Raw genomic sequence first — 25211 nt, 5'->3', positions numbered from 1 at the left:
TTTTGTACAGTGTTGCCTTCATTAAACAACTTCATAGATAATGTTGCCCTTACTCTACCATGGAACAGTCTGAGAATCATTCATGTAAGCTTGTCTTAAAGATCTGGGAGAATTTGGTCTTTACTCTTTCTGGACCCTTATCTGGGAAATGTTTTAATACTGGTTCAGTTTTGTTGACTTTTATGAATGTGTCACTTCTTTATATCATCTTGATTTCACTTGGTAGATTATATGTGTCTAGAAATTCATCCATTCCCTTTAGAGTTTCCTGGACTTTTGGGGATCTAAATATTCAAAGTATTTCCTAACGATGCTCTCGATTTCATTGGCATCTGAAGTGGCTCCCCCTTTCTTCCCACATCAGAGTGTCTTGGGTCTTCTGCCTCTTTCTTTGTGGGAGCTTGGCTAGGGGTTTGTTAGCCTTGTTTGTGTTTTTGAAGAACCAATTCTAATTGACTCTACATATTAATTTTTTATTTGCCATCTCAGTCATTTCTGTCCTTGTCTGCTTTTGCGCTTGACTTGCTTCTGAACTTTGAAGACCTGGATACATATCATTATTAGGTTGTTTATTTGGCATCATCCAGGTTTTAAAAGGATTATGAACACTCATATCAGAGCTAAAACTTTCTTCTTGGAATTACCTTAGCAGTGTTGAAAGTTCCTCCTAAGTTGTACTTTCATTTTTTTATCTGATTGTTGGGAATTTTAATTTCCTTGCTGATTTTGTCAGTGACCTTCTCTCTTTCAAGGGTGTATTGCTCAGTCTTCATCTATTTGTGTAGTTTCTGTGATTTCTCTTGCTGTATTGGTTTCTACCTTGATTCTATTATGATCTGATAAGATTAAAAAAATCAGTTGTTTTTGTATTTGTTAAGTCTTAATTTGGGCTGGGAAGGTTTCATGTCTGCTGAGAAGAACCTATATTCTGTTTCTGTTAAATGGGATGTTCTGTATACTTCTGTTAAGTCCTTTGACCTGTAGCATAATTTAACTATGGGTTTTCTTTGCTGATCTTTGTTTGGATGACCTATCTAAAAATGAGATTAGCTTACTGAAATCACCAGCTGCGATTATATGAGGATGTCTCTGACCTTTTCTGTCCATTAGTATTTGTTTTATGAAATTGGGAGCCCTGAGCTCTGGTGTAAATGTACTTATGTCTGTTGTATCTTCTTGATGAGTTGGGCCCTTTGTTAATATATAGTGGCTTTCTTTCTTTATGTCTATATATATATGTATGTGTGACTGTGTATGTAACTGTATGTATGGTGCATGTGTTTGCACACATGTGTGTAGGTATGTGTGCTTATGTGTATTCACGTAGAGGTCAGAGGGGGATATCAAGTCTCCTGCCTTATCATTATACACTGTATACCCTTAAAAGAGGGTTACCCAGTGAGCCTATAGCTTGGCTGACTGACAGAAAACCCCAGCAAGCCTCCTGTGTCCATTTCCCTGACAGCACTGTGGTTACAGGAAGATTTGCACAGTTGTGCTCAGCTTTTTCTTGGGTGCTAGGAATTCAGACTTGGGTCTGGGTGTTTGTATAGCAAGCATTTCTCAGCACTGAGCCTTCTTTCTAGCCCTCTGTGTGTTTTGACTAGCTTTGGCTTGTAGTCATCTCCATCAGATACTAAAGTAGCCATGCCAACTTGTTTTCGTCTTCTGTTATTATGCTAGATGGTCTCTGTCCTTGATTTTAGTCTGTGGGTGTCTTACTGATAGTTGTTTTTCTTGGTAACAACAAACAATTTCATCTAATTAATTTTTTTACTTTAACTTTTATTCTTTGTGTGTAAGTATTTTGTTACATGTATATCTGCACACCATATGCATGACTGGTACCCATAGAAACCAGAAAAAGGCATCAGATATCCTGGAACTGGAGTTACAGACAGCTGTGAACCACCATACATGTGCTGGCAATTCAACCTGAGAGCTCCCGAGATTTGGCCTCTGTGGTCACCATTTCCTAAGGACTGTTGTGCTGGATGTTCTGCTTCTGAGCATTATGAAGCTAGTGTTGCCTACAAAGTTCAAAAGACCCCCAAAGTCATCAAATTGTGCTGCTTTCATGAATTAATAAAGAATCAGCATATGGAGCATCAGCTTAACACACAGCCAACTCACTCCCTCATCTACCACAAAAGTTGTAATATGTGATCCATGTTCTGCTTGCCTTGATTGTCTAGCTGAATATTTCTTGTTCTTGCTCATTCAACTTTCTAGCCTTCTTTCACCCTCTCATTCTCTCTCTCTCTATGATGTGGGAGTCCCCTCTGTGTTCTGTGATTACCATTAATGAATATAGAAACAGCTTTGGACATATAGCAAGGCAGAACTTAGGTAGGCTGGGAAAGCTAGGCTAAATGCTGGGAGAAAGAAGGGTGGAGTCAGAGAGAAGCCATAGAACCTCCACCATAGTCAGACATGTCGAAACTTTGCTAGTAAGCCACTGTCATGTGGCGATACACAGATTAATGGACATGGGTTAAATTAATATGCAAGAGTTAGCCATTAAGAAGCTAGAACTAGTGGGCCAAGTAGTGATTTAAATAATACACTTTCTTTCTGTGTGGTTATTTTGGGGCTGAGCAGCTGGGAACCAACATCTCTCTTTTTCTCTCTCTCTCTTTGTGTGTGTGTGTGTGTGTGTGTGTTATCAAAGCCCCACTTCCACTCATGTGGTTGTAAGATTTCTTATAAAGCCCCTGTTTTCCAGTCTTGGTAGTCCATTCAGAAGCTGGCTACATTGGTCTGCAGACCAAGCCAAGAAAACAGCTGCATGGTTCCACCTCACAAGCTCTCATCCCCACTGTGCATCTGGCTCCTCTCTTCATTATCACCCTACACTTGTTTACTTGTTTCTGCCATGCACTTGCCCTTTAACATGTATGAATTTTGGACTTCTCCAATATAGCTTCACCCCTAGTTATTCACTTTGTAGGGAATGATTTATCACAGCCATCCAGAGCTCCCTTGACTTGAATAGTCTAGGTTGGAATCCTGCATGATGCTATGACCTTGGGGAGGTTGTCTGTGAGCCCTCCTGTAAAGATTTACAAGAACCGACTGTTTTAATTACTTTCTGAATTGTTGGAATCAAATGCTCAACCAAAGCAATTTAAGGGTAGAGGGTTTGTTTTGGCTCACACCTTAAGGGTACAGCCCATTGTGGAGGTAAAATCACAGCAGTACTGTGTTCCCAATGAGGAAGCAGAGCAAGCTGGATGCTGGTGCTCAGCTCACTTCCCCTTTTGTCTTGCCTGGGACCTCATGCCATGGAACGGTGATGCCCACAGTCAGTGTAGGACTTCCCACCTCCAACCCAGCTAGAACCTCTCTCACAGACATACATATAAGTTTGTCACTTGGACGATTCCAGATCCTGTCAATTTGAACCATCACAGGGCTGACCACACCTCATGGGTCGTGTTGTAGGCATTGAGAGACTTTGATGTGTGGAACACCCTATTTTCTGACACACATTTAATGTTCCAGTAATTACCAGCAATATTCCTCAATGTTAATTGTGTGATGTTGTGGTGAGTGTAGAAATGAGACCAACTTGGAGTGACAAGTGACAAGCTTGGACACACGTTCCTTGAGCGCTAGCAACTTCATCTTCCTATCTGAGTGACTTTGGAGAAGGTCACCATTTTGACCTAGTCTTTTCAGCTTTAAAATGACATAATAAATCCCATGTTGGTGGGTGCTCAGAAAAATCAGAAGATACATTCTGTATGCTCCAGGAAGTAAGCAGTGGGACCCCAAATAATTGTCCTTCTGGGGAGGAGATCAGAGAGGTGGATGGTGTATGGCAGGAGGCCCTCAAAGCTGAGTATTTCTTTCCCTGATCTTCAGGTTCCCTTAGTATGTTTCTGAAATGGAGCTGCTCAAGGCTAGGCCATTTGTTTAGGCACCATGCCTTTTTGTGCCCTGCTCAGTGATCTCTGGCCCAAACTTTTTTTCTTTTAAAAGCCCACATGTACCCTAAGCTACTCTTACACACTCAGCTTCTTAAACTTAATGTTGACCGAAATATGTGAAAAGGTTTATCCTTTATATTTTATTTTGTTCCTCATTGTTCTTTCCAGTAACAAAAATTACCTATTCGTTTGAAACATGTGGTGATAATTCATGGGAAGACAAAACAGTGTTGTTTGTATTGAAGCAAGACCAAGGTAGGGATTCATTATACATGGACCATTAAGGCAACTGCCTCACTACTGCTTCGCTGGGAGCACAACGGGGAGACATGCCTTCTTCTGGAGCAGGGATGGCTTACAGTAGAAGTGATGAATTACACTTTGCTCACTGAGGTCTTCAGATTCTGAGATGAGTTCTCAAGAACCCATTGTATTTTATCATCAGTATGTCCAGATGTAAAAGCTGCTTAAAAATCACACTATTTTCTTCAAATTATTCTTTTCATCCTCCTCCTCCCCGGAACACCTTCAGCTCTCCTGTGTTAACCTTCGAGAGACCTTTGTAAGTCTCAAATTGGGAAACGGGGATGAAAATAATAGCCACCCTGCCTGAGAGCGAGCGCTGATTTTTACCTCCTTTGGTGTCAGTTAGGAAAATGCTAACACTGTAAGGAGATAATAACGCCATTTCACCTTTTCTAGCATGGACTAAGAATAGTATTTTTCTCTGCTTGTGGATCGTGGTGAATTTTAAATGTTCAGTTTCACGTTGATGCTTGGGCCATCTTTTAGGCACAGATGAGGGCAGAGGCAAATCAATGGCAGTTGAGTAATTAAGTTTGCACAGGTGTCTGAGGTGGCTTTGCATGCCACTTTTACAGGAAACATCTGTAGGTCCCAGTCTACGCTGAGGAAAATGCTGTAATATTTATATTCCAAGTGTGTGTCTGTATGCAAACCCACGTGCGAAGGATTTCTTAATGCTAGTGCGGTATGCCTATTATAACAGTTGGGATAATTGGATAGTCTAAAAATGTCATCGTCTTCTTAGGAGACCTGTTTCCATCGCTCAGTTCTCTGCCACAATAACAATAGGAACTTGAGGGATGCTTCTTTTTAATTTCAGTAAAAATGAGAATGTTAAAGGAAAAAATGCTATTTTCTCCAGTTTCATAAAAGGATGAGGAAATTTCACAGTATCGATAAAAATTATTAAATTCCTGGGGATAACTTTGATAAGCGATAAGTAAAACCCACATGAAGAAGGGTGCAGTGGGTGGCTCAGTGAGGAACTCAAGTGAGTCTGCTAGACAGGAGCGCCAAACGCTGTGATTGTCATTTCCTTTCCCTCTGCCATATGGCTCTAACCTAGTCGATAGGTCCTTTACCAATACTATTATCAGTACTGTGTTCTCTTATAGTGGTGATGATCCTCTCAGCGTCTTGTACATGATAGGGAAGTGCTAATGTAACCTAGGTAGTCCCTCACAGGCATGCCCAGAAGCTAATCTAACCGAGGTATATAGTGATGAGGAGCACAGGCCTGCTTTTCGTCCCACCCGGCTCCCTCATGGTTAGCTTTACACCCGAAATAACAACACACAAATTGTATTCATTTAAACACTGCCTGGCCCATTATATCTAGCCTCTTACTGGCTAACTCTCATATTTTGATTAACCCATTTCTAATAATCTGTGTAGCACCACGAGGTGGTGGTGGCTTACCAGGAAAGACTCTAGCCTACATCCGTCTAGGGTCGAAGAATCATGGCATCCGCCTCAATGCTTTCTTCCCAGCATCCTGTTCTGTTTACTTTGCCTACCTAATTTTTTATCCTATCAAAGGGCCAAGGCAGTTTCTTTATTAACCAATGAAAGTAACACATAGACGATGACCCTCCTCGTCCCTCACAGTTACACCCAGAGGCTAATCTGAGCTAGGTAGTCCCTCACAGGCATGCCCAGAGGTTCTTTTCCTAGGTGGTTCTAGGTCTTCTCTATATGACGACGGTAATAAACCACCAGAGGGTCAAATATGCTGCTTGCAAAGCTGCCCCTTTGCAGTATTTCTGGAAGGCTATAATCCCTTGCAGTACTCCTGGAAGGCTATAGTGTGGCACTTCCGTGTCCAGCATGCTATTACGCAGGCCTAGGATTTTAGCTGTTCCATCAGTTTGTGTGGCTTAAGAGTCGTTGAGAGAGCAGCCTTGATTCTTAGAATTATATGGCTCTGATAATCCCTTTGTAAGAGTTATTTCCATGGGCATTTTCTAATACCCACAGCCTAGCTCTTATTTATCACTCTGCACTACAGGAATTACTTTTCAGAAGGCACAGCTTTGTGCTAGAACCTTAAGGGTCTATACTTGACTCTTTGAGGTTCCTGGAGACACGGCAGAGCATCCTTATCTACAACAGCTATCTCTGTCAACATCAGATATTGAACATGTGTCAAGAGGAAAAGCAACCCCTGTCAGGGACCAGCCTCAGCAAAAATGCCACTCGCCAGGGTAGGGGCATAGGGATTTAGGAAGATTAGTAAAGAATACAAAGACACAAATAAAAACAATAAGACAGAAGCATATAGAATAATACCAGGAGGGAGTTCCAGTGAATACTGAAATCACCTGTGTTTAACTTCCAATTGCTCATAATACCCTGACCTCAAAAAGTAGTAGTAAGATTTTAAAAAAAAACTGCATTAACATGATACAAGTAATTGAATAGACTGGTTGAAGGTTGTGGGCTACATCCGTAGTTAAACATTCTGTTGCTAGGACAAAACAAGTCATGCTTACACCCTAGACCAAAATATTTTGTAGGCAAACCACTCCTTAAGTGGAATCCAATGTTATCTCCATAAGGTCTGGAACCTTAGTTGGATCCTTAGAAATTTGTTTGAGGTGGAAACATATCTACTTCTCTATTCCTGAAATACAAGGTCTAGATATTAGCCCCACCTGTTGACAATAACCTTGAGAAAGAAGAAGTCTCTGATCTGAATCTAGGTAGAATCTTTGTTTGAGGTAAAAACACAATAACCTTGAAGGAATAGAAGTAAATTCTGACTCTCTGACCTTTGGTCAAGGTGGAAATAGGCTCACATTTTTGGGCCTCCACAATTCCTCCCTTTTTATAAATTTTAATAATGCCTGTGTTTCTGCAATAGAACAGATGGTTGCCTTAGGTGAACTCTTTTCCGTTTCCCAGACTTAGCTGTCTCTGGTACATGCATTCCAATCATACATGTCCGTGTCTTAGGCACCTGGGAGGAAAAGGGACCAAACCCATCACTGACTGCTGACCTGATCTCTGTAATCAAGGGAAGTTAAGGGAGAAAGTACCTCTGGGTTCTGTGTCTCTGAGCCAAGTTTCTGACAAGAGAGTTCATCAACAATTAATAATGATAAGCAAGCAAATAATATTTTGTTCTGTACATACTTCTATGGCTATAGTATCTCCTAATTAAAGGAGTGGAGGATCACCAGGATTGGGAATGCCCTTTTTGAATTGGTCTAGAGTGTTTCTTAACAGTTTTTAGCTGTATCAAAATCTAAATTTTTATTAAACATGTCAAATTCAAGAACTCATTGGTAATGTCAAACTTTTCTTAGACAAGTTCTAATCTTTTTCAACTCATTAACATCTTATAGTGAACTAAAGCATTAACAGGCCAATACCATAACACAATTTGTTAAATCACAATTCTCTTAAATCCATTCTAATCACAAGAAAGATTTTTGTAATGGGTGAGAGTCCAATTGCAATGCTGCTTTTGAGCAATTGTCCCAGTCTCTGAGCAGCAGAAAAAACCCTTAGGCTACCCTCCTCACATCTGAAGAGGGGCTTCAGTCACTCCTTATAATGAGTCTTTTTCCCCTGAGGGGAAAATTGAGGTCTCAGTTCTCAGGTTCTTTCAACATTTCAACAGCAGACTTAATACCTCATTGGCAATCTGATTTCTGTGTCCAGAAGTATAAAACAGTCAAATGTTCAGTCTACATTTCTGGTCTGGTTCCAATGTAAAACAGTACTCAGTAGGTCTCGAAGTTGCTCAGCAAGTCCATCAAGAGGCTGGGAATCATCAGTTGTCACCATGATCTTCCTTTCTTCCATTCTCAGACTGCAGCATGATGTTGTTTGTCAGGAACACTGGTTCAGGTACCCTTTTCCTCAGCCTGCAGCATGGTGGTATGAGGAGGTCAGGATCACAGGTTCAGGAACCTCTTTGTACTTTTTCTATGAAGTCATCAGCAACTGCAATGACATCAGGGCTAGCATTCCTCTGCTGGACACATTGAACCAGACATTCTGGAAGCCATCTTGCTTGTTCTTCATTCTGTGAAAAAGCACAGACATGTCCTCGACCCCATAATAACACAGGAGTGGGTCCTTTCCATAATCCAGTGCAAGGGTCTCTCCAACTTGCTTTAGCAAAGGTTGTCTTGGTGCCATCATGCCAAAATCTGTCCATAGCAGACTGCTCATGGACATCCATATTCAAGAAGTTTAGCTTAAACAGTGCATGGCTCATGGCATTATGTGGTTTTTGAAGAGATAATCTCCTGTTTTTATTTTTTGGAAATTGTGTTTTTAAGGAGCCATGGGCACGCTCTACAATTCCTTGTCCTTGAGGATTATAAGGAATACCTGTCTTATGTTTGATATCCCACTGTGAACAAAATTGCTGAAATGCTTTACTAACATATCCGGACACATCATCCATCTTTAGGGATGCATTGAACAAAACATCTTTATGATTTTTGGGGTCCCCATGTATGAGAAGCATTTTAAACAATGAATTATTACATGCTTAATGGCTTCTCCAGTTGCCATCAAGAATATTGAATATGTATCGATTGTCACATGCGCATATCTTAATTTGTCAAATTCTGCAATTTAAGTAACATCCATTTGCCATAAATGATCAGGAAGTTGTCCTCAGGGATTTACCCCCAGATAGGTACAGGTAAATACTGTGAGCATATATCACATTGCTTAACAATTGGGTGAGCAGCTTCCCTTGTTAATCTAAATTGTTTTCTTAAACTTATACTATTTTGATGATGCAGAGCATGCGATCACTGAGCAAGCTCAACCTGAGATAAAGCAACTATTTTTGTAAGCTTATCAATGCATTACTTTTAGCTAATGGACCAGGACAATTTGAATGAGCTCTGATATGACCTACAAAGCAGGGCAACCTTTTTTGTTGTATGGCATTTTGAATTTGCATCTTAACTTGCTTATTGCTAGTCCTGACATATGGGATGGTTTCTATGACTTAAAGAGCATTAAATATATATAAAACCGGACTCTCGGAATGTGGCGGACAATGAGAGCTGACGAGAGGCCAAGGAGAATGGCACAGGAACTTTCATCTGGCGATGGATCGAGAGAGAGACAGAGACCCAATTTGGATCAACCGTCTGAGCTCTTAAGGTCCAAATGAAGAGCAGAAGGAGGGAGAACATGAGCAAGGAAATCAGGACCACGAGGCGTGCACCCACCCACAGTGACAGTGGAACTGATCTATTGGGAGCTCTCCAAGGCCAGCTGGACTGGGACTGAATAAGCATGGGTTGAAACTGGACTCTCTGAACATGGCGGACAATGAAGGCTGATGAGAAGCCAAGGACAATGGCACTAGGTTTCGATCCTAATACATGAACTGGCTTTGTGGGAGCTTAGCCTGTTTTGATGCTCACCTTCCTGGGCCTGGATGGAAGTGGGAGGACCTTGGTCTTCCTGTAGGGCAGGGAATTTGGACTGCTCTTCAGTATCGAGAGGGAGGGGGAATGGACTGGGGGGAGGAGAAGAGGAGTGGGGATAGGGGAGGGGAGAGGGGGGAGGGGGCAATGTGTGGGAGGAGGGGAGGGAAATGGGAAACGGGGAGCAGTTGGAAATTTTAATTAAAAAAAAGAATAAAAAAAAATATATAATAAAAAAAAAAAAAAAGAGCATTAAATATATATTGCCTGTTAGTATATAGATTAAATGCCTCATATGCAAAAAGATGAAATATTATCGCAACAGTTCGCAGCTCAACTATTTAAACTGAGGCCAGCTCTGTTTGTACTACATGTTCTTCACAATTAACCACATACAAAACTCTTCCATTGGAAGAACCATTCTGTAAAAGTTAGCATAGCATCCTTTAAGGAAAGGATGTTTTTCCGTTTAGGAAAATCAAAGGAATGTATTTGTGCAGATTTCAGTAGCAAATCAGCTAGGGAAAGGTTATTAATCTGGCCTTCAAATTGAGCAAACACAATTGCCCAAAAATCACTATTTTGAAATAATCTAATCAATCAATCTGTTGCTTAGTATAAGGAGCATTGATCATGACTTGTTCTCTGCCAAAATATGGTGTAGTCCCACCAAGCTACTGTTAAAAAGCAATACTTTGAAAGGGTTAAGCTAATTACTTCTGAGCATCACTACAAAGTTTAAGTACATTTATAAGAATGCCAAGGTAGCCAGAACTCAACAAATGAACCTTCATAGTATCTAAAATTTAATCAATGTATCAAGCTTGCAAAGAGGCAGGAAGGCATGATGTAAAGTGAGAAGGAAAATAAAGGCTATTGAAACCATAGTAGAACTGACACAAAGTAACAGAGAAAGCCTGCGAGACAATTATGGTTGTGTATAATCAAAGTAAGACAAACTCTAAAGATAAAACTGTATCTGAGGGGGATTAGAATGCTCAGAAGAAAATGAGTAAGCTCATGAATACATCAACAGAACTATACAAAATAAAAAGGAACAGTTAAATAAGCATTAGAGAGTAACAAGAAAACTTCAAATGTATGTGTAACTTCTACTAAAGAAAGGGCAAGGGAAAATTATTAAAGAAACAATGCTACTTTTCTTCTAATTTGAATAAGAGCCACAAAGTTACAAAGCATCAAATTATGATAGTAGACTTACTAGCCAGTGCAATAAGGCAAGAAAAATAAGTTATCTATATTGCAAAAGAAAAAATACTGATTTCATTGTCAAACAGTATAATCACCTCTATAGTGAGGTCAGTAATTTTACCAGATAGAAGTTAAATATATAAAAATTATACATCAATTCACCTATCTCTATTTTTAACAGTCATCCTTCCTTATCCATAATATAACACACATACAACACACACCACAAATTAGAAACCCTGTCTCGAAAAACCAAAAAAAAAAGTACCAAATACTGAAATACATAAGAATAAATCTGACAAATGATGTACACAATATTTACGCTGAAAACTTCAAATATTATTGAGAGAAATAAGAGAACCTGGCTATTGGGCAAATATACTGTATCCTTATATCTGAAGACTTAGCTCTTAAATATGATTTTATTAAATTTGTTTTAAAATATTTTTATTTAAAGACTGGTCTTTTGCTTATATTCCTTACATGTTGAAGTACATCTCTTCAGTACAATTCTTCCATGAACTACAAGGATCATCCTTTTATATACTGCTTAATACATTGTTTCTTAATCAATTGCTCAACAAGTAAAGTGTGTGTGTGTGTGTGTGTGTTGTGTGTGTGAACACTTCCTTCTTAGGTGAAACAGATTTGTTTTTTTCATCAGCTATCTAAAGTGAATGTGACCCTCAGCTGCATCTTCCTGCAAAGATGGACTTCCCTAGTGATTCCTACCCTCAGTTCATACTAATTCTCCTCTGATGGTTTACATCCCAGTGGCACTGTCTCTGTGAATGAACTCACTCACATAAACAGATTTTATTTGGGCTCAACCCAGCCATGAGAATTGTGAGTTTTAGATTAAAAAAAAAAAAAGAATCTCATGTAGTTTCATGCTGTGTTGCTTAATTGGTTCCTAGTAGCCCATATAGAGATAGTTGTGAATTGGGTATGAACCTTTCGATATGACTTCAACTTCCTTCTTTATCATAAAACTATATTTGTGAATTCTGTCATTGAAAAATGGACTCTTCATTTCTGAAGCATCAAATTGTCATTTTGTTTAGAAAGATGGGGATAATAAGTGTGGGAATTTAAGAATGGATAGGGCGTTGCAATCTCACTCCAAGAGAAAGTGAGCCATGCTGCCCTCCCAGGCTTGTAGAGCATAACTCGTGGTAGGGTGTGTGACTTAGATCTTTAGTGGTAGTGAGGTGTGGCCAGTCTTCGTGTGGATCCCACAAAACTGTGTGCTGCTTGAACTGGTTGCTGGCTTCAGTTTTACTGTCTTGTCTTTGCTGTGTAGTCAGAGCAGATAGGGTTGTTCCAGGGGAATTTCCCAAATGGAACTGGCATATGGCTTCTTAAAGTTCTTATTGGAGATGGTTTGGATGTAGATAATTAATCTCATTGGGTCTTTTGTATTGGGGTAATTGTGGAGTCTAAGTGAAGCCTTAGCCACCAGGACAACCCCATCTACTATGATCCATGGTTGACAAGGATTTCCAAATGAGACAGCAGGAGCTTTAACTGTATGATCCTGATTCACTAGTGCTTGTTGTCATGCTTATCGCTTAGATCCCTTTTTTATTATACCTTGATGTAGATATTTTTAACTGTGTAGAGGATAACATTTGTCTTCATACTTCAGTTCTTGGTGTAATGGTCCCCATTTTTTATGTCTACAGAGAATCTCACATCATAAAGAATTAAGTAATCACAAATGGAATAAAAGATTTTTCTCCATAAAAAAAAAATCAATACCCTCTTTCCCAAAGGTTTTCTGACATTCAATTCACACTGACTTGAGAGTATTTAATCCTAATAATGCTAGATCTGACAGACCGATTCCTGTCACATTCTTGAGCTTCATGAAATGGAGATTTTTACCTTTTTGCCCCTGAAAAAAGAAAGAATGAACAGTCTCCAAAACATTGCTTACACTGGTGAAAAACAGAGTCCTGGAGAGACTTAGGAATATCTCAACAGTGACTCTTGAACTTTGGGTTGATTTTTGTCAATGTTAGAATAGAGTCTAAACATAGTCACCTAGATAGCCATCAGTAAGATGCTTATGGGAACTTGGCATCGCATTGGTCTCTGGAATCTTTGGATGGCCAGATTTGAACCCTGACACCACTACCACTTGCTTGCTACATGTAGCCCCAACTCACAGGCACCTGTTTGGTTTCCCTCTTCATTTAAAATAAGTTTTAAATACCCCTCCCCACACACACACGCACACACCTATGTACATGGTAACTTTTGGAAATACAGAGTTCCCAATGGATAACTCCATCTCTCCTGTTCTGTGCACTTTAACTTCATACTGATGATTTAACTCTTCTAAGGGCATAACCTTCAACTTGCCCCAATGCGTATGACCTGTCAGTCAGGCACACCTTCAAAATTGTGTATCTATTTTCTTATCAAATTCCAGTGTAGATTTTTTCATCATTATTTTCCTTGAGGAAACAGTCAGTGACAGACTCATTCCACTTTGGATTATTGTTTTTTAAAATTTAATATAGGAAATTTATAAAAAATTGAAAACATAATTATCATCTAACCTTCCCAAGATGGGGTGATTTTGTGAACCTACACATGGCTTTTAATGTGTATTTCCCTAAATCCCCTCTCTTTAGTTATAAAAATAAGAATGAGCTTTTGTCCAAAGATATAAAACTTATTATAAAATCTGGTGCTTGTTCATGCAAAATAGGCATCATGCTAGCATAAAATTATACTTGTAGCTAGTGGATTTTTTTTGTGGGGTGCTGTGGATTGAACCTGTACCTTATAGATACTAGGGAAGCCTCCTACCACTTAGGAAATCTCCCCCTTATTTTCTTACTCATTTCTTTTTAAGGTGTGCTAGGGCATCATACTTGCTAGTCAAGCACTAAACCATTAAGTTAATTGCCAGCCCCAAAATTTTATGTTATCATCATTATTATTAGCAGTAATATTTTATTGATTGATTGGTTGGTTGGTTAGTTGGCTGATTGGTTGGTTCTTTGTTTGGTTGACAGAGTTCTTAGCCCAGGCTAACTGAGGTCCCCTGTGCAGCCAAGGATGACTTGAACTCCTGATCTTCCTGTCCTAACTAGGCATTTACTGCTGGCTGGGAAGGAGAAGCCTTGAATGTTCTGGTGTATGTTCAGGGTAGCATTCATGGCTAAGGTGCTGTCTCCAGCAGTCTTGGCCCTGCTGTCTCTGGCATTGGTGGGATCTAGAGTTTTATTGTCCTGGGGTGCTGTGTTGGTCTAGCAGAACCTACCCTGGTGGGATGTGTTCACACCCTGGCCCAGTGTTGACTGGAGCAGGAGCAAGTGTTGCCTGTGCTGAGCGGCATATGGTGCCACGATTTTTATCATACCTTCTTCCAATGAGCCAGGAAACTTTCTCTGCTTAAAAATGTGTGTTTATTTCCATCCATTTGCACGCAAAATTCGAGAAGTCATTGTTTTTTACTGCTGAGTAGTACTCTAATATGTATATATTCCACACTTTCTTCATCCATTCCTCCATTGAAGGGCATCTAGGTTGTTTCCAGGTTTTGGCTATTACAAACAATGCTGCTATGAACATAGTTGAACAGATACTTTTGTCATTTGATGTGGCATCTCTTGGGTATATTCCCAATAGTGGTATTACTGGATCTTGGGGTAGGTTGATCCCTAATTTCCTGAGAAATCGCCACACTGATTTCCAAAGTGGTTGCACAAGTTTGCATTCCCACCAGCAATGAATGAGTGTGCCTCTTTCTCCACAACCTCTCCAGCAAAGGCTATCATTGGTGTTTTTGATTTTAGCCATTCTGACAGGTGTAAGATGGTATCTCAAAGTTGTTTTAATTTGCATTTCCCTTATCGCTAAGGAGGTTGAGCATGACCTTAGGTGTCTTTTGGCCATTTGAATTTCTTCTGTTGAGAATTCTCTGTTCAGATCAGTGCCCCATTTTTTTATTGGGTTCATTAGCATTTTAAAGTTTAGTTTCTTGAGTTCTTTATATATTTTGGTGATCAGACCTTTGTCTGTTGCAGGGTTGGTGAAGATCTTCTCCCAGTCAGTGGGTTGCCTTTTTGTCTTAGTGACAGTGTCCTTTGCTTTACAGAAGCTACTCAGTTTCAGGAGGTCCCATTTATTCAGTGTTGCCCTTAATGTCTGTGCTGCTGGGGATAAACGTAGGAAGTGATCTCCTGTACCCATATGTTGTAGAGTACTTCCAACTTTTTCTTCTATCAGGTTCAGTGTGTTCAGACTAATATTGAGGTCTTTAATCCATTTGGACTTGAGTTTTGTGCATGGTGATAGATATGGATCTATTTTCATTCTTCTACACGTTGACAACCAGTTCTGCCAGCACCATTTGTTGAAGATGCTCTCTTTTTTCCATTGAATACTTTTAGCTCCTTTATCAAAAATTAGGTGTTCATAAGTTTGTGGGTTAAAATCAGGGTCTTCTACTCGGTTCCATTGATCGACTTCTCTGTTTTTATGCCAATACCAAGCTGTTTTCAATACTGAGGCTCTGTAATAGAGTTTGAGGTCAGGGATGGTAATGCCTCCAGACGATCCTTTATTATATAAGATTGTTTTGGCTATCCTGGGTTTTTTGTTTCTCCATATAAAGTTGATTATTGTCCTCTCAAGCTCTGTGAAGAATTTTGATGGGATTTTAATGGGGATTGCATTGAATCTATAAATTGCCCTTGGTAGAATTGCCATTTTTACTATGTTGATCCTCCCTATCCAAGAGCAAGGGAGATCCTTCCATTTTCTGGTATCCTCCTCAATTTCTTTCTTCATTGACTTAAAGTTCTTGTCAAATAGATCCTTTACTTCCTTGGTTAGGGTTACCCCAAGATATTTTATGCTATTTGTGGCTATCGTGAAGGGTGATGCTTCTTTGATTTCCATCTCTGCTTCCTTATCCTTTGTGTATAGGAGGGCAACTGATTTTTTGGAATTGATCTTGTATCCTGCAACGCTACTAGAAAACACTATCCTGAGTGAGGTATCCCAGACCCAAAAAGAGGAACATGGGATGTACTCACTCATAATCGGTTTCTAGCCATAAGTAAAAGACATTAAGCATATAATGTGCGATCCTATAGAAATTAAATAAGAAAGTGAACCCAAAGAAAATCATATAGTCTTCCGCATGGAGAGGGGGAAGTAGACAAGATTGCAGGGCAAAAAATGGGAACTTGCGGGTGAGGTGGCATGGGGCAAAGGGGAAATGGGATGAGAAATATGAGAAGGGGAGGATGGGAGGAGCTCGGGGGATTGGGATGGTTGGGATATAGGAAGGATGGATACGGGAGCAGCGAAGTATATATCCTATCTAAGGGAGCCATCTTAGGGTTGGCAAGAGACTTGACTCTAGAGGGGTTCGCAGGTGTCCAGGAATATGTCCCCAGCTGGTACCTTGGGCAACTAAGGAGAGGGAACCTGAAATGACCCTATCCTATACTGATGAATATCTTGCATATCACCTTAGAACCTTCATCTGGCGATGGATCAAGGTAGAGACAGAGTCTCAATTTGGAGCAACGGTCTGAGCTCTTAAGGTCCAAATGAGGAGCAGAAGGAGGGAGAACAAGAGCAAAAAATCAGGACCACGAGGGATGCACCCACCCACTGTGACAGTGGAACTGATTTATTAGGAGCCCACCAAGGCCAGCTGGTCTGGGACTGAATAAGCATGGGTTGATTCCGGACTCTCTGAGCATGGCGGTCAACGAAGACTGATGAGAAGCCAAGGACAATGGCACTAGGTTTCAATCCTAATACATGAACTGGCTTTGTGGGAGCTTAGCCTGTTTAGAAGCTCACCTTCCTGGACGTAGATAGAAGACCTTCGTCTTCCCGCAGGGCAGAGAATTTGGACTGCTCTTCAGTATCGAGAGGGAGGGGGAATGGTGTGGGGGGAGGAGAAGAGGAGTGGGGATAGGGGGAGGGGAGTGGGGGGAGGGGGCAATATTTGGGAGGAGGGGAGGGAAATGGGAAACGGGGAGCAGGTGGAAATTTTAATTAAAAAAGAATAAAAATAAAAAAAAAAAAAAAAAAAAAAAAAAAAAAGAAAGGAGGGAGGAATGGAGGAAGAGAGGAAAGGAGAGAAAAGAAAAAAAAAAGTGCTGTAGGACCTTGTTGTGAATTAGATCTGCCAATATCGATGCTGTAAAAGCCAATTCTCAAGTTGTATACCAACATCTGTTTCTCAAGCACTGATTAAAATAAATATTTTTCCGTTGCAAAAAAAAAAAAAAAAAAAAAAAAAAAAATGTGTGTTTATAAACAATAGGCTTACAACAAGCACTCCCATCTGTTAGGTGAACATAATTTGCGCAGGAATTCCAGTAAGAGGTGGAGGACTTCACAACGGTTTTGTAGATTTTCCCCTGGTGCGACATTACCCTTGGAGACGGCGCACGGCGACATATGCCTAATACTCACTTTTCCTATCTGCCTCTTCCTGTCGTTTGAAAGCAATGCTATTTCTGTGCGTTAGCATATAAGATTATTGTAGAAATTCACAAGAATTTTTGCATCTATGCAAGATACTTAAAAAGAGAAAAAAAGTAGATCGGGTAACAGTTATGTAAACATGGTCATGTCGCCACGATCCAGTTGTCCTTGCAGCTCTCCAGAGCTGTGCTCCAATGACCTGTCCTCATGCTCCTCTAAAAACTTCTGTTGATTTTGCTTTAACCTGATCTCAGCACCCCTCATTCCTATAATTACAGTACACAACAATCAAAGCCCACAGCCTTCCAGTCTGATTTGTAATTTAAATACACGGCATTGACTCTGTGCTCGGTTTGGTATATTCTGATTGTCTTCACTAATTAATTTTGTTTGGGATGAACTGTTCCTCATAATAGAACAGAATTTTTAAGATTAATGCTCAGCAATGTTTTTTTTTCTTATCATAAAAGGTTTTATGAGTCCTACCATAGGAGCACTGCAAGGTTATCAGAGGGAGACTCACTTTGATTAATATTTGCTTACTGCTGAATTGCCTGTATTGTCCAAGTGTTTTATTCATCTAAAATTATTCCTCTGGGTTCCCTTTTCCAGGATGACTAATTGGACATACTTGAATAAAAAAGATGAGCGATTAGTCGAATATCAATGCTTCCAGGTCTACTTGGTACAGAGCAAACAGAACACGCTAACACTGTGTCTTTTGCCTGAGCTGCTTTAAGTTTCTCTGATTATACTTTGTAAGAACACATGTATTCAAAAGATTAGACAGCTGCAGCTGGAGTGTCACTTTTGTTAAGGAAAAGCAGCATTGCATTGCATTTTTCAGATATCGAGGAGACTGTACATGTGACCTTTCATGACCTGCGCCCTTCCCAATGTGAAAAGGATCCAGGCCTCCAAGTCTTACTCCTTGCTTTCTTCATTCAGAATGAAAGTTTTCTTTGTTCTGTTACAATGTGAACATTGTAATGTTTCATTCACTTCAACCTCTTGGGTAGGGCATGCGACAGTGACCTCTTGGACATGACAAGTGAGTACCACCAACCCACATATTTAATTTAATTTAATTTTGTGTATGTGTGTATACAAATGTAAGTGCGCTCAGAGGCCTGATAGCCTACTCCATCACTCTCTTCCCCTCCTTATTGCCTTGAGACAGGGTCTCCCACTGACTGCAGATCTAAGTCTGTGGGCAGAAAGCCATAGCAATCCTCCTGTCTCTGCCATCTCTCAATACTGGGGCTATCGGTATGTGCAACCATGCACAGTCTTGTTGGTGGGCTCTGGGCTTGTGAACTCAGGTCCTCCTGTTTGCTCAGCACTGGTGTTGTATCTATGTGCAGCCATGCACAGCCTGGTTGGTAGGTTCTGGGGATTTGAACTCTGGTCCTCCTGTTTGCAATGCTAAGTCATCTCAACCAATGTGTCTTATTTTAATATGATAGAGTAGGCCTACAATGCAGTGTCTATGTGTCGTACACACAACCCAGTGAATTTAGGATAAGCATGTACCCTGACACCAGTCACAACTTCCTCATCACCATTTGTATGCATTTGCTCCAATCTGTCTTTTCAATACTGTTTTTATGTAATAAGAACATGTAGGGCTGGTAAAGATGGCTCACCAGGTAAAGGTTCTGGCCATGCAAGCTTTTTGACCTGAATTGGGTCACCAAAGTCTGTGTAAAGGTAGAAGGAGGGAACACGTTCCACAGTGATGTCCTTTGACCTAAACATGTGCACTGTGGCATGAATACCTCCCCCCCACATCATGCACACCCACACTCATAAACAGAATTTTAAACATTAAAAAATGCCTCAGTAGACCCTTGGCCAACCATGCATATACAATACCACATTGCTAGCTGTGTTCTCTGTGTCTCACAGAACACTGATATGACTTGTTCACTTTACCTAACTAAACATTGGTTTTCTTTGTGCTGTCCAACCCCCACTTGCCCTCCCTGGTTGTCACTATTGCATGCTGTGTTTCTCCTCTTGTGACTGGCTTGTCTGCATGAGCGGGATGTCTGCCAGGTTCATCCATGTTCTTGGGGGAACCCCCCCTTTCTTGGTTTAAATCTATACCGTGTTCCATCTACTTCTGTGCTGACAGATTCCTGAGTTCTTTCCAGAGCTTTGGTGAATATGGGGTGCGGGGGTCCCCATGGTCTTGATTTCAGTTTCCTCTCAGAGAAGCAGTGCTGAGTCTATAATAGCTCCATTTTTAATTTTGCAAAGAGCACTCACTGTGTAGTATTGTCTGTTTACGTGCCCAGGAGTAGCAGACAACATTCCCTTCTCTCCATCCTCAGCATGGCTCTTAGGAGCTGGGGGCTGTAGTCTTAGTGTGGTTGGGGTTTGCATTTTCCTGACGGTAAATGCGCCGAGTGCTGTGAGTACAGAGTACCGTGAGTACGCAGAGTACCATGAGTGTGCAGAGTACCGTGAGTGCACAGAGTACCATGAGTGTACTGAGTACTGTGAGTGTGCTGAGTACCGTGAGTGCACAGAGTACCATGAGTGTGCTGAGTACCGTGAGTGCGCTGAGTACCGTGAGTGCAGAGTACTGTGAGTGTGCTGAGTACCGTGAGTGCAGAGTACCGTGAGTGCACAGAGTACCGTGAGTGCACAGAGTACCGAGTGCGCAGAGTACCGTGAGTGTGCTGAGTACTGTGAGTGCGCAGAGTACCATGAGTGTGCTGAGTACTGTGAGTGCGCTGAGTACTGTGAGTGCGCTGAGTACCGTGAGTGCAGAGTACCGTGAGTGCACAGAGTACCATGAGTGCACAGAGTACCGCAAGTGTGCTGAGTACCGTGAGTGTGCAGAGTGCTGTGGATGCACTGAGTACCGTGAGTGCACAGAGTACCGTGGATGCACTGAGTACTGTGGAAGCTGAGTACTATGGATGCTCTGCTTACCTTCTTGAAAACCCCGTGGCCCTTTGCCTTCTTCAGATGAGTGTCTCTGCCTGTTGGGTTTTAGGGAGCTCCACATATATTTTGAATATTAACCCTTTATCAGACAGTTTGACAAAACTTGTTCTTGGCTGGTTTATGACCATGGCCTACAATCAGTTAACTACCACCTCAGGTCTGGATTCAGGAGCTGTTGAATTCTATCCAGTGATCATTAACTACATCCCTGCTGGTTTCAAACATGGATTTCAAACATCCTGACTTATAAAACTCATGCTATACTTCAGTAGGACTGGTATGGAAAGTCTCTCTTACTGTCCTTTGTAATGCCGATGATGCTTTTGGAGGGGTATGGGATGTGAGGGGTTATTATAGCCCTAGGAATGAAAACTAGAATCCATCATATTACACAAGGTAAATGATTACATCTGACACTATTTTGTCATCTAAAAAACAAAGCTATTGTCAGTGTCAGCACGTGGAAGAGGACATCTCCAAGGAGCATGAGTTATACTAGCAGACATCCACACTGGGGTGGAGACAGGATGGTCCTGGGCCTGGGCCTGCTTTGCCTGAGGACAGCCACAACTCATCCTGAAAGTGGCAGTGGTCTTCCATACGAAGTGACTTGGACTTTGTGTGCAGGAGTCCGCAGTTCCAGAAAGTATTTCTGTAAATCCTGAGATTGGCAGCATGAAAATAGGCGACTTTCTTAAACTGAAAAGTCTGCTTTAGCTGCAGCGACCACTGGATATTTAACATTTCTCAGACACCTGACAGGGAGCAGCCTCAGGGAGGGAATGTTTCACTGTGGCTCACCTTCTGTGGGATACAGTCTAACATGGTGGAGAAGCATGGCACCAGAAGCTTGAGGCAGCTGGTCACATGTGTGCCTTGGGAGTCAGAAAGCACAAAACCTCCCAATGACCCACTTTCTCCAGTGAATCTATCTTCTAAAGGTTGCTAAGCCTTCCAAACCAGCATGACCAACAGGGAACCGAGTATTCAGACAAGTGAGCCTATGGAATTACATATTCATGCCCCAACAGCATGGTGATGCCTAATTCATGCATGACACTGTGCTGACCATAGGGGACAGCGTGAGTCCTGACTCCGTGTACTAGTCTGCAGCCTCACTGGACTTGGGATGCTGGTGAAGCAAACTCACAGTGGTCTCCCTAGGCGAGGACTTGAGTACGTCTTGAGTACCAGGGAAATGATCACTTGAGCATCTTATGGAAGGGATGCCCTTGCTCTTCCAGGATTGATGACTGACACTTCTTTTTGGCATTTTGCAGGTATATCATCCCCTCGTTACAGAAGCTGGATGCCGGGTTTTACCGCTGCGTGGTGCGGAACAGGATGGGCGCTCTCTTGCAGAGAAGATCTGAAGTTCAAGTGGCATGTGCGTGTGCAGCGTGAGCGCCGGCCTTGAGCAATGGGCAGAGTTGCAGCAGTGTGGGGAGGCACTTTCTGATGTGGCAATTGATACTTGTCCTTGGTTCCTCTGAAGTAGTGTGATAAGACCTGGGGATGTAATTCAGTTGGTAGAATGTTTGCCTGGCTTGGATAATGCCCTGTGTTCCAACCATGGCAGCAAACTGGGAAGCAGGGAGGATCAGAAGTCCAAGATGATCCTTGGCTCCATAGTGAGTTCAGTGCCAGCTGGAGCGGCATGAGACACTGGCTATAAATGAATGAATGAATAAATAAAATAGAATTATGGTTAAAACTGGTATAGGGCCAGTTAAATATCTCAATGGGTGAAGGTACTTGGCCCCTAAGCCTGATGACCTGTTGAGGTCCATCCCCAGGATCCACATGGTGAAAGGAGAGCATGAACCCCTTCAACTTGTCCTCTTCTCGGACCTTCATGTGCTCACACACATATCCTGTGGCAATAAACACTCACATAAACGTGCAAATAAATATAACTTTAAAAATCTACAAACAAACACAGAGACCCAGGTGAGATGTTGCTTTATTTTTTCCAACTGAGAAGATTAAGGATTTCCCAAACCCGTCGGGGCAGGAAGAGAGGGAAGTAAGGTGGTTAGTATAAACCAACTGCCATTGGCTTGGTGGTATTGAGATTAAAGGTATTTTTAGAATGAAAAGTTGAACCTAGTTAAGGTCAGATTCCCTTGGTTCTTCCTTGGGATCTGCTAAGGAGCCATTTTGCTGCCTAAGAGACATGGAAGTCAAGTCCCAGCTGTTATTAATGCAGCCATCTAGCATGCAGCAGATCCATTTTTGTGGATGAAACTTTTAAAAGAAGGGACCATCAAAAGGCAGAGACCTTGACTGTCACGCAGTCTTTGGGGGCAGGAGACCTGGCCTATATGCTGCCCCTTCCTTATGATAGGAAGTCTTTGAAGACTAGGATCTGTCTAGTGGACGGTCTGCTTCAGTGTCGTTTGAAAACACTGCTGAAATGTCATCTTGTTTAAAAGCAAGCAGGAGAACATTCTGAAATGTTACACTATAGGATGCCCCAGGCTTGAGACTACACTGTAGTGCTTCTCTTCTGCTTTCCCTGTTTCAATATTGCTGCTTCTAATTTCGGCATCCGTTATGATCCGTAGCTTTATGTTAGCATATAAAATAGCATAGACCTATCTCACCCTCCTATCGTAATCACGATGACCAAGGGAGGTCCCCGTATTATGCATGTTTGGCTATTGTTTAAGCCACTAGGAAGACATCAATCTTGCTGGTTTGTGAAGATGAAGTCACCACCAAATCTGTCTACAGAATAATTCAGAACTTTTATTCAATAGAAAAATTGAAAACATAATAAATAGAGTTTGGATCAATACCCAAACCATATTTGAGTAAGTTAAGAGCCTGGGATTGATTATAGTGTACTACATTTTATTTATGAAGTTTGGACTTTACAGGGTTGTCCGTGCCCTCGTTCCCACCCCTTGTTTCTCAGTCTTTCGGTTTGTGCGTACTCCCTTCACTTTCTATTAAGCAAGGGCATTTCCCACAGTCTTAGCTCTTTTCTGTGCCGTCATAGCAGGCCCTGGCACATAGAAAATAGCTTTTAATGGTAAAGCTGTACCATTTCTTTCATGAAAAATATCTTAAAATGGGATATACTTAATAATATATGGTGGCCAGGCAGTTTGGTGAACACCTTTAAACCCAGCACTCAGGAAGCAGATCTCTGTGAGTTCAAGGGCAACCTGGTCTATGTAGTGATTTCCAGGCCAGTCAGGGTTACACAGTGAGATTCTGTCTCCAAGATAAAAACAGAAGAAATTAAGGATAGACGGTGGCTGGGGGATGGCTCAGTCAGTAAAGTGCTTGCTACACAACTGCAAGGAACTGGGTTTGGATCCTAGCACCCACATACAATACCAGAACCAGCCATAGTGCTGACTGGGGAGGTAGATGCAGCAGCGTCCCAAGGCTTGCTGGCCAGTCCATCTAGCCAGTCATCAACCACCAGGTTCAATGAGAGTCAGTGTCCCCCAAACCAGGTGGAGATCCATCGGGACAGATACCTGATCATCCTCTGGCCTCCATATATACATACGCAAACACAGACACACATCTGCAATTGTTCATTCCCCTACATACACACCAGCTGCATATACCTGGGAACATGTACATACATACATTACTACACACACACACACACACACGCCTGCTATTCATTTCTCCACATACATACTTGCATATACCTGGGAACATGTACACACATAAATTACTACACACACAGACACACTCACATACAGACACACAAACACACACATACCTGCGATTCATTCCCCCACATACATACACACTTGCATATACCTGGGAACATGTACACATATACATTACTACACATACAATATGGTGTATTGTATGTATACAACTCTGTGTATATACATTGACTGTATTTGATAACAATATGGAAATTATTTTAAATTTTCAATTTACTAATTTAAAAAAGACCCTTTCATATCTACAGTGTAATGACTGTGATCTCATTTTTTTTGGTTGTTTTAATCAATAAAACAAAGACTGATTATCCCAAACTATGTCATCAGTGTGGGGGTGCATAAGAGAATTCTCTGTGAACACTCCAATGGTTGGAACACATTGGTTCCCAAAGACTTGTGAGGAAGACTGTCACCCTAGAGATGAAGAAAAGGAGACCCAGGTCCAGGAAGTCATCCAGGAATATTTCATTGCAGCTTTGTAGAAACTGCTTCGTGGGGCCTGAGATGGCTTCCAGCAGTTTCTTTTCATGTTAGAGTCAACTGTGAGCCACCATCTTATCATTGCAGTGTGACAAAGGCCTGTGGCCTTGCTGATGAGGGTCCCGGTGGCTTTCAGAGGCTCATGGAGCTGCCAATGCTTCCCTCACAGCCCCACCCGCCCTTGTCAGCACTGCCACTCAGTCTCGCCTGTCACCATGTTAAGTGTGGCACCGGCACCAGCTGCACTGTAAAATACAGTTATTTCCCTCCCTGACCCCTACTCCCCCGCATAAAATAGCTCGCTCCAGAACTTAAAAGTCCATTTTTTCTCCGCAGATATGGGGAATTTCATGGATACAGACCAGAGGAAAACAGTTTCTCAAGGACATGCGGCGCTTCTAAACTTAGTGCCCATCGTCAGCTGCCCCAGACCGCAAGTGACGTGGTTTAGAGAAGGACACAAGATTATTCCAAGCAGTAGAATGTAAGTCGTTCTGAACGTGGATGTAATTCTTTACGCTGTACCAAGTGCTTCCTAAGTGGCCGGCGACTGGGAAGCCTGGCTCAGTGTGGAAGCTTCCCTGGTCCTTAATGAGCAGCTGTTTTGTGACCGACTTGGCTATTTTTGAGCAGCTCAAGCGAGTGACCTTGTGCTGTCGTACACCCTGTACCTGAGGTCTCCTCTCCACCCTGGAGCCCATTCTCTCTGACTTTGAGTTTATCTCACCGCCGTCTCCCCTGAACTGTGT

General features: G+C 41.6%; 1 protein-coding gene across 1 annotated transcript in view; it reads left to right on the top strand.

The window, feature by feature from the left end:
• Nucleotides 1–25211, top strand: part of Sdk1 (sidekick cell adhesion molecule 1) — a 975668-nt gene that overhangs the window by 355279 nt on the left and 595178 nt on the right. Inside the window, exons 3-4 of the mRNA XM_057765703.1 lie at nucleotides 21565–21671; nucleotides 24799–24946. Of these exons, the coding sequence (XP_057621686.1) occupies nucleotides 21565–21671; nucleotides 24799–24946 (255 nt within the window). The remainder of the gene's footprint in view (nucleotides 1–21564; nucleotides 21672–24798; nucleotides 24947–25211) is intronic.

The sequence above is a fragment of the Chionomys nivalis genome, chromosome 3 (assembly GCF_950005125.1).
Source record: "Chionomys nivalis chromosome 3, mChiNiv1.1, whole genome shotgun sequence".
NCBI classification, from domain to species: Eukaryota; Metazoa; Chordata; class Mammalia; order Rodentia; family Cricetidae; genus Chionomys; species Chionomys nivalis.
Note: the sequence above shows the minus strand (reverse complement) of the source record. Positions and strands in the feature narration are given on the sequence as shown.